Source organism: Passer domesticus, chromosome 2, assembly GCF_036417665.1.
Source record: "Passer domesticus isolate bPasDom1 chromosome 2, bPasDom1.hap1, whole genome shotgun sequence".
Classification (NCBI taxonomy): domain Eukaryota; kingdom Metazoa; phylum Chordata; class Aves; order Passeriformes; family Passeridae; genus Passer; species Passer domesticus.
Genome location: NC_087475.1, coordinates 51,288,971 through 51,308,407, shown reverse-complemented (window position 1 = coordinate 51,308,407; position 19,437 = coordinate 51,288,971). Strand labels below are relative to the sequence as shown.

Here is a 19,437-nt window from a genome sequence, read left to right as displayed (position 1 = left end):
TCTACACAGAAAAAGGAAACTACTAAGACTACTGTTATTTATGTCTTGCTGAGCATCCAGTATACAAATAATCTATTATCAAAAGTAAACAAGGAAAATAATGACAGAATGTATTTAATATTAATAAAATACTGTGAAACTACTACACAATGGTAGCAGACTGCAACTTACACACTGCAACAGGCCAGAGATATTTTAGACATCAGGAAACTTCCAGCAGGTTGGTCCAAGGCACAGTAAAACCCAAGGCAGAGAGAAAATAAATGAGAAGTTTTAAGCATGTGTTTCTGCTGGATCCAAATTCATGGGATAAAAGCAAGGAGATCAAAGCTCAGCCCTGGTGAGAAAACACAACTGAAGGGCCAGAGGCATTCTTGGCGGGGAAGACAAGGAACTAACAGCTTCCAAAAGGTGCAGGGACTCAGGATATGTCAAAAGAGATTTGCTCATCCCGCTTATGCTGGGCTTCGCAAATCAAGCTGGAATATGACTCCACCTCATTCCCTTCCTCAAATCCCTCCCAGCTGAAAACGAACAATGAACATCAACATGAACAATTCATATTGATGAATCTTAAAAGGGCATTTGCTTCTACCGTGAAAAGACCCAAGTATGTCACTAGTGAATCACTAGAAGTAGCACTTTTCTGGAAATTTAAGTAGAAGACTGTTTAGGGAAGTCCCTATAGTTAACTTAATCCATTTTGTCTCAAATCAACCTCCTCAGTTTCAAATACCACAGCGTATCTTACAGCCTGTGTTTTAGCTCTCCATTCTGGCGAAAACTACTGTTTCCTCTAGCTCTTAAATAATGCGCAACATCTTCAGGAGCACAGGTCCCACTGTGAACACAAGCCTCTCCTGCCAAGCCACTGCCAACCTGCTCCTGCTTTCCCAGAACCTCTAGTGTTTCTTCCAGCTGAACCAACCAAACAGGGGGAGACAGATCCAACATTCTGGGGGGGAGGTGGACCAGCTGAATACGTACAGCCACAGAAGATTTTTGTGCTTAACAACAAAATGATGGTAGCTAAAGTAGAAACTCCCAGCCTCAAAGCAACTCAAATCCAAAATAACCATCTACTAAAATGCAGAAAGGATAATCACTCCACATGAAACAAAAAAGGCAACACTACTGGTTTTAGTTAAAAGTCTCTTCCATAGCATAATTTATACAAACGGACCATATAATCTGACCTCTAAACATATGGAACATCTTAGTTTCTATCTTTTAACTACAAATTGCATTTACTTTTGTGAAATAAACTTTACAATAGGCAGAAATAACAGGGTGCACTTTAAAAAAACAGTAAGGGTAGTGGGTAATGCAATCTAATGGGACTACCTGTTTGAAGTCACAAAAAATCTGCAGCAAAAGATACTGCTTTTAGTATACTGCTTATTAGTATATCCACAGTGAAGAATATGCCATGTACAAACTGTGAAAAGACAAAACCTGTGTATTTTTCCAGGTCTACATACAGGTATAACATAATAAAGGTCCAAGACCATGTCATTACAGCTGGTTATGTACAAGGGAAGCAGACAAAATTCAGTTGGAAAATTTAAATTTATAATGTTCTGACTGGTGAATTTTGCAAGTGATTGTGCCCTCTGAAAACAAAAACTAGTAAGAATGAGAATCCATAAATTTGATTCCAAAACCCCAGAAATATCAAAGTTACACCAGCCCTTTGTCCCATTATCAGGAAGGAGCTTCTAAAAGGCTCTTCAATTAAGGCATTAACTCCTCTGAATTACAGAAAACAATTTTCATGGATATTGTACTTGGCAAAACTTGCTGCTAGAGAGACATGATTTGCCAGTAGTATTCATGGATATCTGCTGAAAGCAAAGAACAATGGTCCAAACCAAGCATGAGGTTCATGTCATTAGAAACAATGAGGTTCTAACAGTTTTTCATAGGAAAAAAAAAGCTGGAAAAAATTTTGGAACATAGGAAATGCTACATTTTTTTTCCTCTATGCTCAGTCTCAGGAAGAGTGGAATAGTTTTTCTTCTTGAAAATTTCGTCTTAAAGGAAGAAAGAAAAAGAGAAAACACAGGAATAGCTTGAGGCAGACATGCAGGATGGAAAATGTTAGTCTCAATGGTTAACATACAGACAGTCTTGGAGCAATGGAAGATGGGGTTTTAAGGGAAACCATCAGGCAGTCTTATCCATACCTGCTGGGCCTCTAACTAAACTTTTAGCAATGCTTACCATTGCTAAACAGGGAGCAAATAAAAGCAAGGAAAAAGTTTTTCTGGGACTATAACGCTGTTTCATGGAATATTTTAATGTACAATAATGTCTAGTCACCACCACCTAATCCTCACAGAAAAAACCCTCCAAGCACCTTTTAAGGCTGTGACAAGAGCAGTGACTACGGAAGGAAGTGAACTTTGACTCTGCCATGTTGTGGGGGTGGCAGAGGGCACAGCCTAGCCCTGTGGTGTCCATGAGGACTTGTGCTTGGCTCCCTGTCCCTGTGTGCCCCACAGCCCTAATGCATTACTTTGTTTATGTGTATGAAATAATGAGAGGAGAAGGTTGTGGGGGGCAATTTGCACAGCTGGGCTGGTGCTGTGGGGGCTGCAAGAGACCCCATTGCCCTGGGGATCTCCCTTGAGTGTGTCCTCCCCACTGGGTGCATCAGGGCAGGAAGGTGCATGCTCAGCAGGGGAGTCTGTATGTAACCGTGTGTGTATTCATAGCTGAGTGCTGTGCTGTCAGCAACTTGTAGGAATTTACTGAGATTTGTAAATGGTAAGTGCCGTATTACCGACACTGAAAATAGTGTTCTCTAATTACCTTCCAATTAAGCATTGTTAATAACTTCCTAAAAATGCACCAATCCTGGCTTTGACTTAGACTAGGTTTTTAATTCTGCAAAAGCACATCACTGTGACATAAGGGTGCTTTTGCAGCATGACAGCCCTGTCTCCCATTGCCAGCCTTGGGGGTAGCATGTGGCACAGAACCTGATGGGATGCTGCTGGCACCTTGCATATACAAGGGCTACATGTCTTCAAAACAAAAAAGAAACCTTGCAACCAAAAAAAAAAAGAAAGGGAGAGAGGAGGCAGGATAGACAGCAGAAATAAACAGCAAACTGGGAGGCAGAAAAGGAAATCTGAGATTCTTCTGAAGGATGGTGAGACAAAAGAACTCCACAATGAATGGCACCATGGAGAAGGATGCACGGAGGTGGAGGAGATGACGACAGTATAGGTTAGAAATATTAAGAGAAAAGGAGGGGAAGACAAAGCAGAGCTGCTGAAAGTAGCACTCAAAGAGCAGTCAGCAAGATGGGAAGAACTAGAAAAGATAGAGAAATAGAAAAAGACGGGGAAACAGAAGACAAGGTAGCCACTTCTTGTGCCAGAGGGAAGAGAAAATTCAAACAGAACATGAAGAAAGAACTATTTGCTTGAACTGCCTAAAAAAGCAGCCACCAGGAGAGTTTTGTCTGAGAGAGAGAGAAAAAGGAGGTCTGGGAAGCATCAGGGGAAGCAGAAAGCCACCTGTGCAAAACACCTGGAGACAATATTAGAGGGATGGTGACAGCCTGGGAAGGTTTGCAAAAAAACCTAAAAATTAAATGGATCTAGTCAAACCTGTAAGGAAGAGGAATATTCAACATGAGAAAAATAAAATTGGGAATAACAAGGAAAAAGCTTTTCTCTATACCCTGTTTCTTGTATTTGCTCCACTCAGCACCTGAAACCTAGAAAAATGGGAGATGTCTGAACTCAGGTCTGATGTAATTTTCATTAATTTTCACATTAAAAATATATCTTTTCAGGAAAGTGCCTCAGTCTCAATTGTGTGAAAATGGCTTAGGCAAAGGTTTATGTAAAACATAACTTTAAGTGCTTCCCAACTGACACTCCTGGATCATCAACATCATCTCTGAATTAGCACCAATGCAGGAATAACATAGGGATTATGCTGCTGATGCTCTCTGTGGATCAACTGTTTCAGTGTGCATATTTTTCTGTTTCTGAAAATTAGCAGCATTCATGTAGAAGTTGAAAGCTGTGACTCTAGACAACTCCAAACCTGCAATTGTCCATCAGCTAGTAAAGGATTAGGAACTAATTCAATTTGGCAACAATGTCCTGTTAGGATCTGTGTAACATTTATTTTTTGTTATCAGCACAAGAGCTGATCATTGAAGAGAATTTAGTCTGCACACAAAATAATTTAATTGGCTACTTTGTGCAATATCACTGCATTTAATTATTTATATTGTTTTGCATTGAAGAATGATAAACACTCCAGCAAAAGCTGATAGAAGATTACTACCTAGAGTGGATTGCTGCCCAATTTACTTCTATTGTATTTATTTAAATTAACCTGAACTTCTTAATCAAAAGAATTAAAGACAACAAAATGAGCACAACTCATGAGAAAAAATTAATAAACTGAAGAACTGTTAATACCTTCTTTTACTTCAACTGTTCATTAATAGATGATGCAGGGGCTAATGACTAATGACCTCTGCCAATTAGAGCACAAAGGCCACATTGTCAGGGCAGGTCTGAAGGCATGGAGTTCATGGGCTGAAATCCCTACAGCACATTAAAATCAGGAATTTTGTTGATGAAACTGGGGTAGTGAATTTCCACTTTTACCGGATCAGGGGGTGCTTCCTATAGAGGGGATTACTACCACAGCCAACTAGCACCTTTGAAAAGAAAACAAACAGGGAAATTTCTCAATGAGCTCATGGTTAGCATGCACCTTGAAGCTCCAAAATCAAAATACAGACTGCAACTTTCTTTTTTCTGTTTGTTTGGGCTTTTTTTTCCTAGACTACATGGTACAAAGTGCAAGTTTTATTCCTAATTTCTTGACAGAAAGGCACAAAGGGCTAAAATTACATCACTGTATGAAGTGCAATAAAACTTAAACCATAATTTTGAGGCTTAAAACTAGACTCAGATCAACAATGAGTTCATTTCATTGAGTCCAAGCTGACTGAGAGGGCAGAGACCCCACTTGGGTAGTAAGGGAACAGTATGAGAGTCAGAGACTAATAGACAACAGGATACCCCTAAACATCTGAATGACCCATCACTGTAGTCCTGTACAATAACACACAGCTGCCACTTTATGAAAGACAGGCATGAGAGGTAAGGAAAAAGTTGTTGAGACCTGCTCACTATGCAATTAGGAACACAAGAGATGTTATAAGACTAAATGTCCTGCAGTCTCATAAGCCCCAAGGTAAGGTTATCTGTCAATACCCTCCCTTTCTGCCTCAAGCAATACCTCATTACAGGGGAAAATTACTGTATTTTATTCACTCACATGCAATGAGCCTTGAAATGAGTATCTCAGTCCTTTCCTCTTATTCCCATCTCTGTCACTAATGCCCCCTTTATAAAGCTGTGCTTTCGAAGTTTCTGGGCACATCTGTTTTTCCTTTCCTTACTCCACCCATCATCTCACTACCCCTAACAAGTTTTTGCTCCCTCAGTAACTGTTGGTTTCTCACTCTTTCTTGCCTTCCAGCTCCCCTTTCTGTGTTTTTTGGACACCTCAAGAGTGTATCCATCCTTCTGACATGTGCCTCTTCCTCCCTTCCCACCTGCATGCGCCTCTTGGGTCCTGTGTCTGCAAAACTCATTCCCAACATAAACATTCTGGGTGGCTTCCTTCCCTTCTGCTGTTTAATCTGGAAGAAGAAACATAATTCAAAGTACTGCACTGCCACTACTTAAGCTTAGTAAAACCTACTTCTCTGCATCTGCTAATGCTCTTTGGTCCACAAGCCCTTCCTTCACACATTCCTAGAGCCCAATGATTGTTTTCCTACTTGCTGGGCAACAATCCCTCTGACATTCCTCCTCTTGCTAAATCTGAAACACCTGGTGAGTTTTCCATGTTCATCTATGATGTTTTATGTTTTGTCACAAATATCATGCACTGACATTTTTTTCCATTCTCCTACTTCTTCAGCTTCTGGGGACAACTTATCTCAGGACAGAACCTGCCACAAGTTGTCTGAGCATCTAACACCACTGCTGAACCCAATCTTAATTTAGAAACTTGTTTACTTTAAAGATCATCTGGGATAAGACTTTTAAAGCTTTCTCCCAATTGTGTAAGTTGTATGTCTTTTCAGCAACAACATAGTAAATATGGAAACTAACAACTTTATAATTGTTGTTATGTTTTTCTCATACAAGACCAGTTTCAGAGATGCCACAGATGCACAAAACTGGCTCCACCTTACCTTTGACATGGCTTCTCCCATCCTCCAACAGTGGTACTACTATAGTGTTGTTCATATTCCCAGGTGATCTCACAGCTGTATAGACAACAGGTACCGACTGTACCACCACGGGGATACGGTGCACGTGACTCATTTTGTTGGACTGCAAGTTCATGGGACTTGAAGGTGGTACTGGATGGATAATGTGCAAAAACTGCTGGCCTCCAACACCAGATGCAGAGGCCACAAGAGGACCTGGAGTTAATACTGACGGTACAGATGCTGCTGAGGACACTGATGTTATTACTGTGGGGGATGAAGCTGGCCGACTGGAAGAGGAAGAAGTAGAAGTAGAAGAAGGGGAGGAGGCTGATGCTGTCATGGAAACTGGTGAAGATGAAGCTGCTGTAGGGGATGACCTGGCTTTGTTTATTGACAAGTCCACTGGTTCAGTCTGTGTTTGGAAATGGTCTGTAGATAACGAATCCTCCGTGGGGTCGGCCTTCATGTTGTTTAGTAACAAGGGTACAGCATCCATATCTGGGTAGTTGTGGACGTTTGGAGACTGTTGAGGAAGAACAAAGGGACATAGTTACACGTGTGGCTGAAGATGACTTGCACACCCAACTGCTAATGCACAGTACACAACGTGATCGTGAAAGACACAGAACTTGTTTTCTTTTCTTGGGTCAGCTCATAATTGTAAAGTACAAATCATGTTACAAAGGACAGGCATGTTCTGTTAAAACAGAATATTAAAAAGAAAAAAAATTACACTCCCATTTCTTAGAAAGTGTCAGGATTAACAGTACAAAATCATCCTGCTTCTTTGCACTTTGCAAAGTCATGGATGCCAAAATTTTAGTATCTTCAGCAGTAAAAAACTATTTATATTGACAGAACATTTTTTTTCCAACATCTAATTTTAAACCACAGCATTACTCTCTTGTGTCATCATCACTCAGACATGAAGAAACAATGGTTACCACCATTTCTCAAACAACTTTCTGCATGCTCAAAGACTGTAATTTCGCCCCACTTGTCTATATTCTTCTAGACTAGGCAGACCTGGCTGCTTCTTTCTGTCGTGTCTGCTTTAAAAGGACAAGCCTTAGAACCCATTTGCTTTTTTACAGTGATCTTTGAAGTTGTGTTCACAACAGTTTTCAGAAGGTGCCTTATGCTACCCTCAGTGCTTCAGTTCTGTTTGGCTTCTGCACTCTGAATGGTCATTGGTAATGAACTTACAAGTCATTACAGAGCCACGCATTTGTACGACTGCCCTGTCAGAGCAAGCAATGGTTACAGCAATTCATTATTCTGAACTAGCCCATTATATAGCTTCCCCCATTGTTATTATTATCATTTCCCATACTAATTGAGAACAATTTTCCTGACTTCACGAAATAATTTCACGCTTTAGATTAGTTTTTTCAAAGCTGGTTGGACTAAATTTATTCTAGAGTGGTGCCGTCTGCTATTTTTAGAGTTTTTCCTTATTTCTGTCATCAAAGAGGTTAATAGAATTTTTGAATAATGCTAGACCAAAGACAGGTCCTTAGAGAAGTTCATTTGATATATCTTTCAGTTTTGACAGTACATCATTAATAACCAGTCTTTAATGATGTTTTTTCAAGTAATTTTCACCAGGCAGAGCAGGGATGGAAATGTCCATCGATAATCTGGTCATAAGACAAAGCACAGCTCTCAGCTCCTTAGCTAAGGAACTCCACTGCACTGCAGCACAGCTTCTCTACAGACAGACATTCACACAGTGTAGTACCAAACCCCAACCTCAACACAAACCGCTGCTCCTTCAAACCTCACTTGACCCAAAACAATTACTCCCTGTACAGACCTAAGCAGCTCTAAATGCATTAACTTGATCTCTAGATTACAGTATTTACAAAGTATCTAAAAATATTAACTCAGAAATATTTAAGATAGAAATATTTAAGCTAGAAATATTTTGATGCATCTACTGTCAATAAACAATCAATCAAGCTATTAATTCCCTTTGGGATTTTTATAATCAACTACATTAGATATTTCCAAGGAAAGCCCTCCTCGCTTTGAGTCAGAGTCAAGCTTCAACAGACAATGAAAATCTATTGAAAAAGAAAAATACAAACACATATTGAAAACTGCAGTAATAAGGACCTAACTGGATATTATTCCTGGCATGCTGAAAGATGAGATGTTCTAGTAGATCTCATCTATTCAGCTGATTTAGATTGGTTCTTGGATCTGACATTTCCCCACATCTGAAAGCAAGAACATCTCTGGAATGCTCTCTTCCTCTGTTCATACACAAATCAACTTAAAATAAAGGGACCACCATCTAAATAATGGATTCACCTGAACCCTGGATAGCAGGCTATTCTGTTGTAGTACAAGTAACAAAAACAAACTATCCCTTTTCATAAAGACAATGGGAAATTCTGCTAAAAACAACACAAAGTGAAGAACTGGTTACTTTTCAAAGCACATAACCAGCCATGAGCGACAAGGTTATGTAAAGGTCTTCCTCAAGAAGGCAAACCTGCCCAAAATTGCCAGATGATGATTCCCAGTTAACTTCCTCTAAAACATCTTATCCTGGCTATTGTCTATAATGAGATTCCCACCACGCCATCATAAAGACAAAATCATAAACATACGTGGCACAGGAAGTTAATTTGTCTAATCTTGTCAGGCCTCATTTATATGCACTTGGGCAGACAGACTGGTTCTGCTGAACTGAACAGACAGGTACCAGAGCAAAGGCAAAGTGGAGAGGGACACCCACACAGGCTACACCTGAACCCTCATAAGGCCAAAGGCAGCATCTCCTATCTTAAATGTTTGAGAGAAGAGGGATAAATGGCATCAGCTTGTGCAAGAGAGACGAGGGATCCCCTCATGCACATGGCCACACAAGTGTCATCTAGAAGCAGCATGAATCACCAGCTCTATCCACAGTGTAGATAAATCCACTGTGCAAGAAATTCTACGTTCCTTCACTTCCAGGTTTTCCCTGAGTGCCAGATGCAAATATCAGGTTGACCCACTGCCACAAGGGATCCACACAGATCTCCAAAGCTACTGCCAAACGGGGTGCATCTGCCCCAAAGTCTTACTTGCCTTTGCAGCAAGCAGCACTAGGTCCCTCACAGGAAGAGTAAAGAACCCCAAACCCTCCTGCAGCTAACACCACACCAAGTATTTGTTCCATGGATAGAGTTAATGGTCTTTGAGACAAAGCACAAGTCACGACTCAGAGATTTTTCTAAGCCATGCTAAGAACAGGCCTTTGATTCACTATAATAATTACACCTACTCCTTTGGGAATTCAGAAAAAAAGTAACATGTAACTTCAGACTATCATACAAATCAGTCTTTTAACAACTCTTCTACGTTCACTTTTGTTTGTACATTCCTTACACTCCATATATCCTTCCCTAGGTACTTCTTGTCCAGAGCTCCAGGACAGGCCACACAGTCTCTGTGTACTATGGTAATGCAGTTGATATTATTATTTCTTTCTTCAGCAGCAAAACAAATCTCAAAGCCTTTATAACCCCTTCATGAATTTCTCCAAACAGGACTGCAACTGGTATGCCCTTCCATAGCTGACTTTCCCTGACAAAACTCTAAGGATGCCCTTTCTTTGGTAAATTCAGCATGCCACTGATAGCAGCTGACGTTATGAAAAACAGCCAGATCCTTATGAAAATAGGTTTGTATGTCTCATATTTAAGACAAAAATTGTAAGCAAGTGCTCTATTTTCTTCTGCTGGTAGTAAACAAAGAGATCTACCCCAAGAACTCACACTCTCTTACAGTGAGCTACAAGTGATATATGTTCCTCCATGACCTCAGATTTTATCTAAGCTGCCAAAACTCTATTTAATCAGTATGTGAATCAAAACTTTGAATATTATATTTATCATTATATTCTGAAAATGTATAAGTAAACTTTTCCTAATGATGACAGATATTCCAGAATGAGGAACTATGGGAAGAAGAGCAGCAAGGAAGCCAAGAGGAATGGCTGAATTCTCAGAACACTATTTCTCAGCATCTCCCACTGATGTTATTAACTGAGAAGTAACTGTTCATTTCCCTAGACACTGAGTGTTTTTAGTTTTATTTAAGGGAACTACATCTTTTCTAACTGAGAAGATGATAAAACTGTGGCTGCGACAGTCAGTGTACCTTCAGCCATTCTGTCAGCTCACCTGGAAGGGAAACAAATAGTTGTGTGTTCATTTCTTCTGTCTCTCTAATTCTGTATCTCCATTCTCATCTAGTGAACTGGGCTTCTTGTGGGCTCAGAGGATTGCTACTTTGGGCATCTGAAGCAGGCTTTTCCTGTCTGGCTCCCAAAGGCATCTGTGTTGGTTTTGCAAACTTCATTTTGGTTTTAGGAGTCTAAACTCTGTTGCTGAGAGTTTGGCAGCTTTCAGAACAGTTGGTGGCCTAGAAAGGGTTCATCCGAAGGTCCCTGTAATTCAGTGGGCTGCCCTGGACACCAGCCCAGACCATGGAAATACAACATGAGGGGTTACATCTCCACGTGGCCTCCTTCATCTCACTGTTCAGCCCACTGGTACAATGCAGAGGGACAGCTTCAGCCCTGCCACCAGCTGGGACTTGGGAGGCAAATCTCAGCCACACAAGTCTCTTCAACATTGCTGTTGTATCCCTGTGCTGTTCACTCCTTACTCCAATTCAGGCTGAGCCAGAACTGGAAAGCAGGTAAAGATGGCTCCCTGCTAGAAAAGGCTTTTTAACAAAGCTGCAGCCTCTATTAATCAATGCTCTTGGCTCATGCTTTTTGTGCCTGCCCTTTTAAAGCTGTACACCAGTATTCTCTGCAGTGCTCTGTTTCATTAGCTTGTCATTAATAAATACCGCCAGGAACATAACACGTGATTTCCCTATTCACAAAGATTTTTTTGGCTGAATAAAAATGCATTCCTTACTCCTTCTTCCCAGACCACTATGGAAAAACAACCAGTCTACCTCGCAAGCAGCCACAATACCTGGAGCAAAACACAGCGATGCTGTGGCTGGTAACATCCTATCTGCTGGGCAGCCATCCTTTCCTGAACAGTTCATCTTCTTTCCAGCCCCCTGAATTCCACCTCCTCTTAATTTGCGAGGAAATTTTGCAACAGCCCCTTTCAAATCTACTCTAATTCCACTCATGGCAACTCCTTTGTGTCTCCCACCCTAAAGAAGCAAGGAAGAGCTCATAGTTTCCACACAGCTGAGGTTAAAACCAGAGAAAAAGCAAGAATCATGTTATTGTCAGCAGCTCATCCTGACACCTTGCAGTTCACCAGCGTCACAGGGTACTAAGCCACAGTGAGTCTTTAAGCCTTTGTGGACTTCTACTGAGCCCACACAACTGAGCCACACAACAGAGTTTACGAGCCTCCAACAATCAGCTGTCAGCTTTTGAAGTGTCTTCCTTTCTGGCAGCAATCTCCCAAGGTCAAACATTTTGTAAGAAAGCATACCAAAAAAGCTGTCCTTGATGACGGAAACAGAACAGACTAAATTTAGCATTTATAAAATAAGCTAGCTTTGAGGACAGGAAGTTAAAAAATAAATTGCTAAGCTTTTAACTCTTCAGTCAAATCACACAAAACCCCTTCTTGGTTTTCATTATGCTCTCCCACCTCATTCTGCTCTGGCAGGAGCAATTTTAGACAAGATGATTTTGTTTTGTCAGTGTTAAAGAAGACTGAGATAAGAAAAATCATACTTTATCTGAAAAGCTTGCCACAATTTTAACCACATCATTGCCACTGCAGCACCAAAATGCCAAGGCTCGGCAGTGCAGAACATGTGTCCAGTAAGAACAGCTCTCAGCTCTGGTCATGATGCCTGGAGGGTAAAACCTTAATTATCAGAAATACAGCGCAGTCACAGATTTTCTAACACTTCACAATAAATGAAAACCAACACATTTTAAATTACAAAACCCACTTTTATCTAGAAGGAGTAATTTTGCTTTTGCATAGCACACAGATCTACTTACAACTCTGATGCCATGAGATGAGCAGGTGGCTTGGGTTTAGAACATGGTGTACTCCACACGGTTTGCTTTTAAAATTAAAACTGAATATTTTCCTTATCTTTCTTGTGATACAGTAGAAAGTCATGCCCCTGAAACTGCAGTTCTGTTGGTGCTGGCCATGAAATACATCTGCCCATGTCAGCTTTTGTCCTACCCAACCCTGTGGGCACCTGACAAGCACAGAGGCTGCACCTAGCTAGGGTAAGTAGCAGCCTGGGCACTTCAAAATGCTGTGTAGGTTATGGCTGAAGTACCCAGAGCTTTACTTAGAGTCTTTTTAGGGCTTATTTTGCTAATCTAGGAGTGAATTCTCTTTGAAGTTACAGGAAGAGATGTTTTTCAAAACCCCTTCCCAGCATGAGAAATTATCTTCACAATATTTGCTTCTGCCTCAAAATCCCCACTTTAAGCAAAGCAAAAAAATACTTTCAGAAAAAGAAGTAATACAATCGTCAAAAATATGAACTAAACAACCTCTACTTGAAACACTCTGCAATGCCTCTGAAAAGATGACACATCCAAGACTCACCAATGCTCAGTTTGAGATGAGGCTAATATTATTAATCCATACATGAAGGATGCACCAGTACAGTGGCGACAGACAGCTGTATAAAGGCTGAAATACATACACAGCTGAAAACTAAAACAAAGAAAAATATTTTAAATTTTGTTTCCACATGCTAAAGCACCAAGAGAACAGGCATTTCTGCCTTTTTGCTTAAGGCTGCTCCTGTAGGCTTTTCCAGGCTCACAGCTTGGATGTACTGGAGAAACACAGGAGGTCATGATGAAGAAGAGGGCAAAAATGCAAGACAACTAGATCTTTCTGCTTCCTTTCCGGAAGCACAAATTAGAATGTGTCTTACTGTCAGTTTTCAACAAACAGTTGCTCAGGGTCAAGGTTAAATTTGTGTTCCACGGAAGAAAAGAGATCCCCAAAAGACGGCACTCCCAAGTAAGGTTGAGTCAGACTCTGTCACAATGACTCATATTGAAGCTCTAACAAAAAGCAGCAACCGGCACTGAGAAAGACAGAGGGTAAAGTCCAGAAATTATTAAAATTAAAAAAGGCTCAATGAAAATGCATTTAGCCAAACTGGAATTCATTCAACAGGAGAGACGGAGAGATACCCACTTTAAAATACTCATGATTCACTTAATGTGTCATTATCTCTGCATAACACTTGGAAGTTTGATTTTGAAGTGGAGGTTTCCAACCCTCAAAGCCTAAAAATAGTATTTCTATTCTCTTCGTGAGTCTGAAGAAGCTAAAGAAACTCCCTTAGCCTATCCTATGAGGCATAGGTGGCCTTGTTAGCTGAGTGTTGCTAAATGTGTAGAATCTACAAAAGATGCCCCAAAATAAAAAGAGAATTACTGAAGAAATTAGGAGATCAAATGCAAATCAACCATTCATAAACACACAAGCAAAATTCAAGCTCCAAGGCCGTCAACACTATCTTCTAACTTTTTCTGATCAGTGACACTATGATGTTATCCCACAACTACTTCAATATTAAAAAAGTACCATGTGCTGCAACCTTTAATAACACCTCAAATTAGGACTGGGGAAACACGCTTCAAAATGAAAGGAGATCCCTATGCAAACAGCATTAATTTTTAAACATGTTTAACAGTAAGTGCAAATACATCTAATATGAAATTACTTATTTTTAAATAATATGTTTGCAAAAATGTAAGCGTTAACATTACTTTGCATCCGACTCTCCTCTCCCAAAATTGACAGGTTTATCCAAGGATTTCCATAACAGTACAGAAGAAAAAATGAGTGATTACAGATTTCTATACCAAACAAACTAATCAGGCCCTTTACTAGCTAGTGTGTTAAATGTTAAAAAAACCCCATATTTTGAAAATCACGACAAATTCTCAATACCTCAAATTCTACATGGGCCTGCAGTGATATTTTTGATAAGCGGCAAAACCCAACAAAACTTAATAAAACCTTGTTCCCTAAATCTTAAACACATTCAGCATGCTATATGTTCAGCTTAGATGTTTTAGTTATATTTGAGAAGTGTTACTAGAATTCTCTGTCAAAGAAGAATAATTGAAAGAAAGAAATTAATGCTCATTGCTATGACACAAGTCTTGAAGAGAAACAAATCTAATAAAAGTGCAGAGCTTGGATTATTACTTGCTTAAGCATAAAAAGAATATTGGTAATATACTTGTATTCCTTGTACAGATCCATTTGAGATGCGAAAATAATTTCTGAATAAATGATAAATCCATAAATAGTTGGTAAAGGGAAGGTAAAATACCAGGAAAAAATATTATATTACTCAAATTCAGTTTGGGGGATTTAAAAAAAGTTAGTTTGTAAAATTCTAGACAACAAGAATTCATATAATCACCTAGCAGCTCTCTTTCTAACCCTTCTCAACTTACACTGAAACATTGAAAGCCTGAAGAAAAATTTGCAGTCAACAATTTTATAAGTTAAGATTTTGATGTAAAGTTTTGATATACATTTTCTTACCCTGCACATTACTCTGAAATATTCATAAATATATTAGCATAAAGAACTATGACAAATAATGCATGAAACTATTATTTATACCTTTTAACCACCTGCAAGCTGTCACCGAGTTCCAGGCAAAACTCAGCCATGACCAAACCTTTGAGCTGGACTCTGTGCACCTGGTAAATAGAGCTGATGTAGAAAAGTCACAAAAGACTGGGCAGTACTTATTTTCAATCATTCCTCATTACTCAGTCTTGCTCTGAGGCATGAAGGTCTCTGTTAACTGCTTCAGTACCTGTGCACCTACTGGACAAGTATGTGGTAGTGATGGAGGTGCCATGCCTGAAACTCACATCGAGTGTGTCATCTACACTCTGCAACTGAGCTTCTCCATGTCCTTCCTTGCCTGTCGTTGTTCATCTTAATTTCCACCAGAAGAATTAATTTTCCCAAATGAACCTCCTTCTCTTTACTATCCTTCAAGCTGAAGTTTAAATTTAATTTGTTCTTCTGACCTCCCAGCTGAGGCTGCACTCAATGACGACATTTCTTCAGTAAAATAAACAGATGGCACAGAGATAGGTACAGTTAAATCTGACTGAAAAAAGTGTTCACTCCAGAGAGAAAACATTTAAAGTTGTACTAAAACTAACATTTTCTGCGGTCTGCTCCTCAAACTTATTGTTGGTCCTAGTAAAACAAACATGGCTGGTACTGTCCACTGGTACTGAGGGAACATGGCCTGAACTTGTATATCTAAAACCTCTCAACCTCCAAGTGTGGGTAGCTCTACTCCAAGCTTGTTAACCTGGGTGAAAGCAGTCTGGCTCATTAACCCCCTTGAAATCCTTGCCTGCTTCCCACTGCTACTCTTCCTTTGGGAACAGGCAGCACTGAGGTGGACATGAGCTGACCTCAAGGAAGGAAAACCTGAAAATTTATGAAAATAATAACACTGGCTAGAAAAAAATACTTACAGAGGCAGACAAAAGGCAGAGATTAGGTCTGGAACTGACTGAAAGGGGAAAGTTACATAGTAAATCTTGGCCGGGAAGGCTGGGATACTACCAGTAAAGGGACCCAGGCTCCAAGGGGTCACATCAAGTGAGTTTGTAAAGAAATCAGGCACTTTAAATCCCACACAATGATGTGTAGGATTGTTACTTCAGATACAACAGGGAGGCCTACAAGATGAAGATGAGGGTGGGAAGGAGATGGTGCTCATCCCTCTGGGTCAGGGGTTGGCCAGAAAGGCTTCAATGTTGGCTAGATGTCAGAGCATGTCCCAGCCTGGAGAAGAGGAGGAAGGCAAGTCAAGCTTGGAGTGACCACATAAAAAAAGGGCTTGTGTCCAGTAAAGCAAAATGCCCCATCAGTGCCTGGGACCTGAAACTCATGAGGTTCACCAATCCTCTGCTCTCAGCAGACATCCCAGAAACCCGCTGGTGAAACACCCTCTCCCTCTGTGACAGTCTTTCACAGAAAATGAAGATAAGAAATGCATATTGCAGTAATGGCCCACTAAGGGTCTGAGCAAAACTAGCAGAGACAGCCTTCCTCCCAAAGGCAGACCAACATTGCCCAAAGGCAGACTGCTTCAGTGCTCAGGCTCACCAATGTTCTTTTAGCCTTTTCCAATGCCTTTTGGAAAAGTAGAATTGGGATGGCTATTTCTGACTTTTTACCCTTAAAGCGAATAGTCATATAAAGTATGAACATGTGTATTTGGGAAATTAATTCCTAATGCCTCTGGACTGGAATTCAATTCATTGTCCTGGTATGTCACCGTTACAGAAGGAAACTGTTATTGTTACAGAAGAAAAAAACAATAATAAAAACCAAGCCCTCTCTGCACACCTACTTTGAGTATTTATATAAAAAGTTTACAGTTACAGACTAAGTAGAACAACACATGGATTATGAGATGGACAACCCACTGACGCCACACATGGACCACCAGCCAAACACTCCAGTACAGACCATTTAATGCAGTACTCTGGAGCTGACCATGAAGATTTCCCTGTTTCAGTTCTTATCCTATGACAATAATAATCACTTACTGATTACTGCAAAAATTTTAGTCATAAGAAATCTTGTCTACATGGAGATAACATAAACCACACTTCCACTTTACAGAAGGGGAAATGTAGGGAAGAATCTCTAGAGATTTTCCCACACTACAATATCAAATTTAGAGTTGTAACAGTAGAGCTAAAACATTGTAATACTCAATATAAAAATTAAATGCATTCTGACTATGAAATCCTCTTTATATTATTTTATTCCCTCTGACTTTTAAGGGCTGAATAAAAATAGCATAAAACAAAGTATCATTATTCAGAGTACTTCTGCTCTACAGTAAAGCCTGCAATGTGTATCTGCAACAACTTCCACTATTTGAAAGGCTCACCTCTGAAATCTGAGACAACTGTACACACTCAATATTTCATTATACTTTTAATCTTAAAACAATAAACATCTTAGGAACTGAACTAAAATGAACTCAAACTAATTATTTTTTAATAGCCAACAATATTACAGTGATATTGTTACACATCAGAAGAAACTGGGTATTTACTTGTTTTTCTCAGAACAGAGTTAATACAAAACTATGATCACCATGTTATTACTTATGATGACATCACTTCAAGTTTGCTCTGAAGAACTAATCACTTTTAAAAAGAAAAAAAACATTAACTTTCAAATACGGTATTTGTAATAGCTGCTTGATAACTCTTCTTTCCTAAGCTTAGATCAACTTCAGAATATATTACTATACCTAAAATTAAATTCCATTTGAGACAAAACAATTGGGTTTTGCCAACAAGTAATACATATAAAAATGCCATGTTAGACACCTAAAACTAAACTGTAGGCAAAATAGTGCTCTTGAACCCCCCTCAGAGATATACATTTCAACTTAAAGAAAATTCCATATATGCTACCCATGGTAACAGGGATAACCAGACAGAAGCTATTTCTTTTGCTTGTGAAAAGAAAACATGGAAGAAATGTAAAAGGGAAAAAAGGAAGCTTTATTTTGGTGCACAAATTATTTTTCAACAAAATAATTAGTTTTACTTCAAAGTAGAAGTTTCTATTTAAAAATAAAGGAAGAGAGGGAAAAGTAAATATTAGAATGATCCACTGTTAATGATACACATTGACCCATTTAAACTTTAGGTAAAGAACACATCAGATATCTTCTGATCTTTTTTTGTTATTTCTTTACTGATTATAACCAGCTAGTGCATTTGAAAGCAATTCCCCAAATTTCTGGTTGACCTAAATCTTATTTCCCTACCTCTTCCTCACACTTTTCCTTTGTTAAGAAAACAACATTCTGTACAAAGTTTTCTTTTGGCTCTTTCACGAAGAGTGCTGAACTCAGACATCCAGGCAGAGGCACATGGTGCCACCTGAGACCTCCTGGAGTGTGGAGGATGGCACTGAGCTCAGGGACAGGCTCTGGCATTCTCATGGAGAGGAACTGGCAGTGGCTGGGGTAGACCAGGGTACCCCTAAGGACACAAGCTGTGCAATTACCTACCTATGTCAAGCCAGCAAAAGATGCACACAAGCACCTCTTACAAGCACACAGAGAGACAGAAGGAAAAAAGTATTCTGCTTTGTGCTGGTAAAAAAAAATAAATTGTGTAATTCTTAATTTCATTTTAAGTACAGACATAAATGGACTGCCTGCAAAGTGATGTTATATAACATCACAACAGTGACATCAAGATAAGCACTGTCACACTTCCCCATGTTAGAACAGGACATGACACCTGGTACTGGGTATGGAACTGATGTTTTGCCACATCAATATCACAACCCATATTTGAGCAGAAATTATGGTTATGGTCAAAGAAGGAAGGTGCTTAACTGCGTGTGTCCATCAGCTCTGAGAATTAATTGCTGCATTTTCAGATGCATACACACACACATGGATACACCCTTCTCAACAGCCAAGGCTCATGGGAAGGATCCAAGGGTACCAAGCATTCCCAAATACTCCTCCTGACTGTTTGAGGAGCACTATAGTTTAAAGTGCAAGAGCTGATCCCTACATGTGTGCTGCCTTGCTGCTCTGCTTCAGAAGGAAGACTTGTAAACCCAGTGTGATTGTTTACTTTGGGAGAGGGGCAGGAGGTAACCTAAAGCAACTATAGCTTCACTCTCTTTTTTCAGCAACCATAAATACCATGCCTGGCGAAATGGAGATGAGCACACCAAATACATCTCTGAACAGGCATACTCAAAATTCTGCTTCTTCTGAGACACAGTCACTATTACTCTTGTTGACATGTGGGTGTTATGCTCAAGCTATTTTACAGTGCTAATTAGTACTGACAGCTCCTAATATATTACAAATTAAATGGGGGAATTCACACTTGTGTTTAGGGGCTCTTTTACCACTGAATTTAAAAGAGTATCTCTAGCTTCAATATATATGTAATTGCATGTTAGAGGCATGATAATCTAACAGGAGAAAACTGGAGGCTGTAAAGTGCAGCTGCTTCACACATGGGTTGGCATCTCACACCTTCACTTAGGAAATTCAAGACTTCTGCTGTCAAGCAACACAGAAGACAGCTTCTGACACAGAACAACACCTGCATAGACAGAGCCATGGTTCCCCTGTGGAACTGCTTG

The 19,437-nt window shown here is 39.8% G+C and overlaps 1 protein-coding gene across 14 annotated transcripts in view; it reads right to left on the bottom strand.

Moving 5' to 3' along the window:
- KLF12 (KLF transcription factor 12) overlaps nt 1-19,437 on the bottom strand; it is a 264,047-nt gene that overhangs the window by 113,784 nt on the left and 130,826 nt on the right. For all 14 annotated transcript variants that reach the window (XM_064408576.1, XM_064408583.1, XM_064408582.1 and 11 more), the window contains one exon: nt 6,248-6,791. In XM_064408576.1, the coding sequence (XP_064264646.1) occupies nt 6,248-6,791 (544 nt within the window). The remainder of the gene's footprint in view (nt 1-6,247; nt 6,792-19,437) is intronic.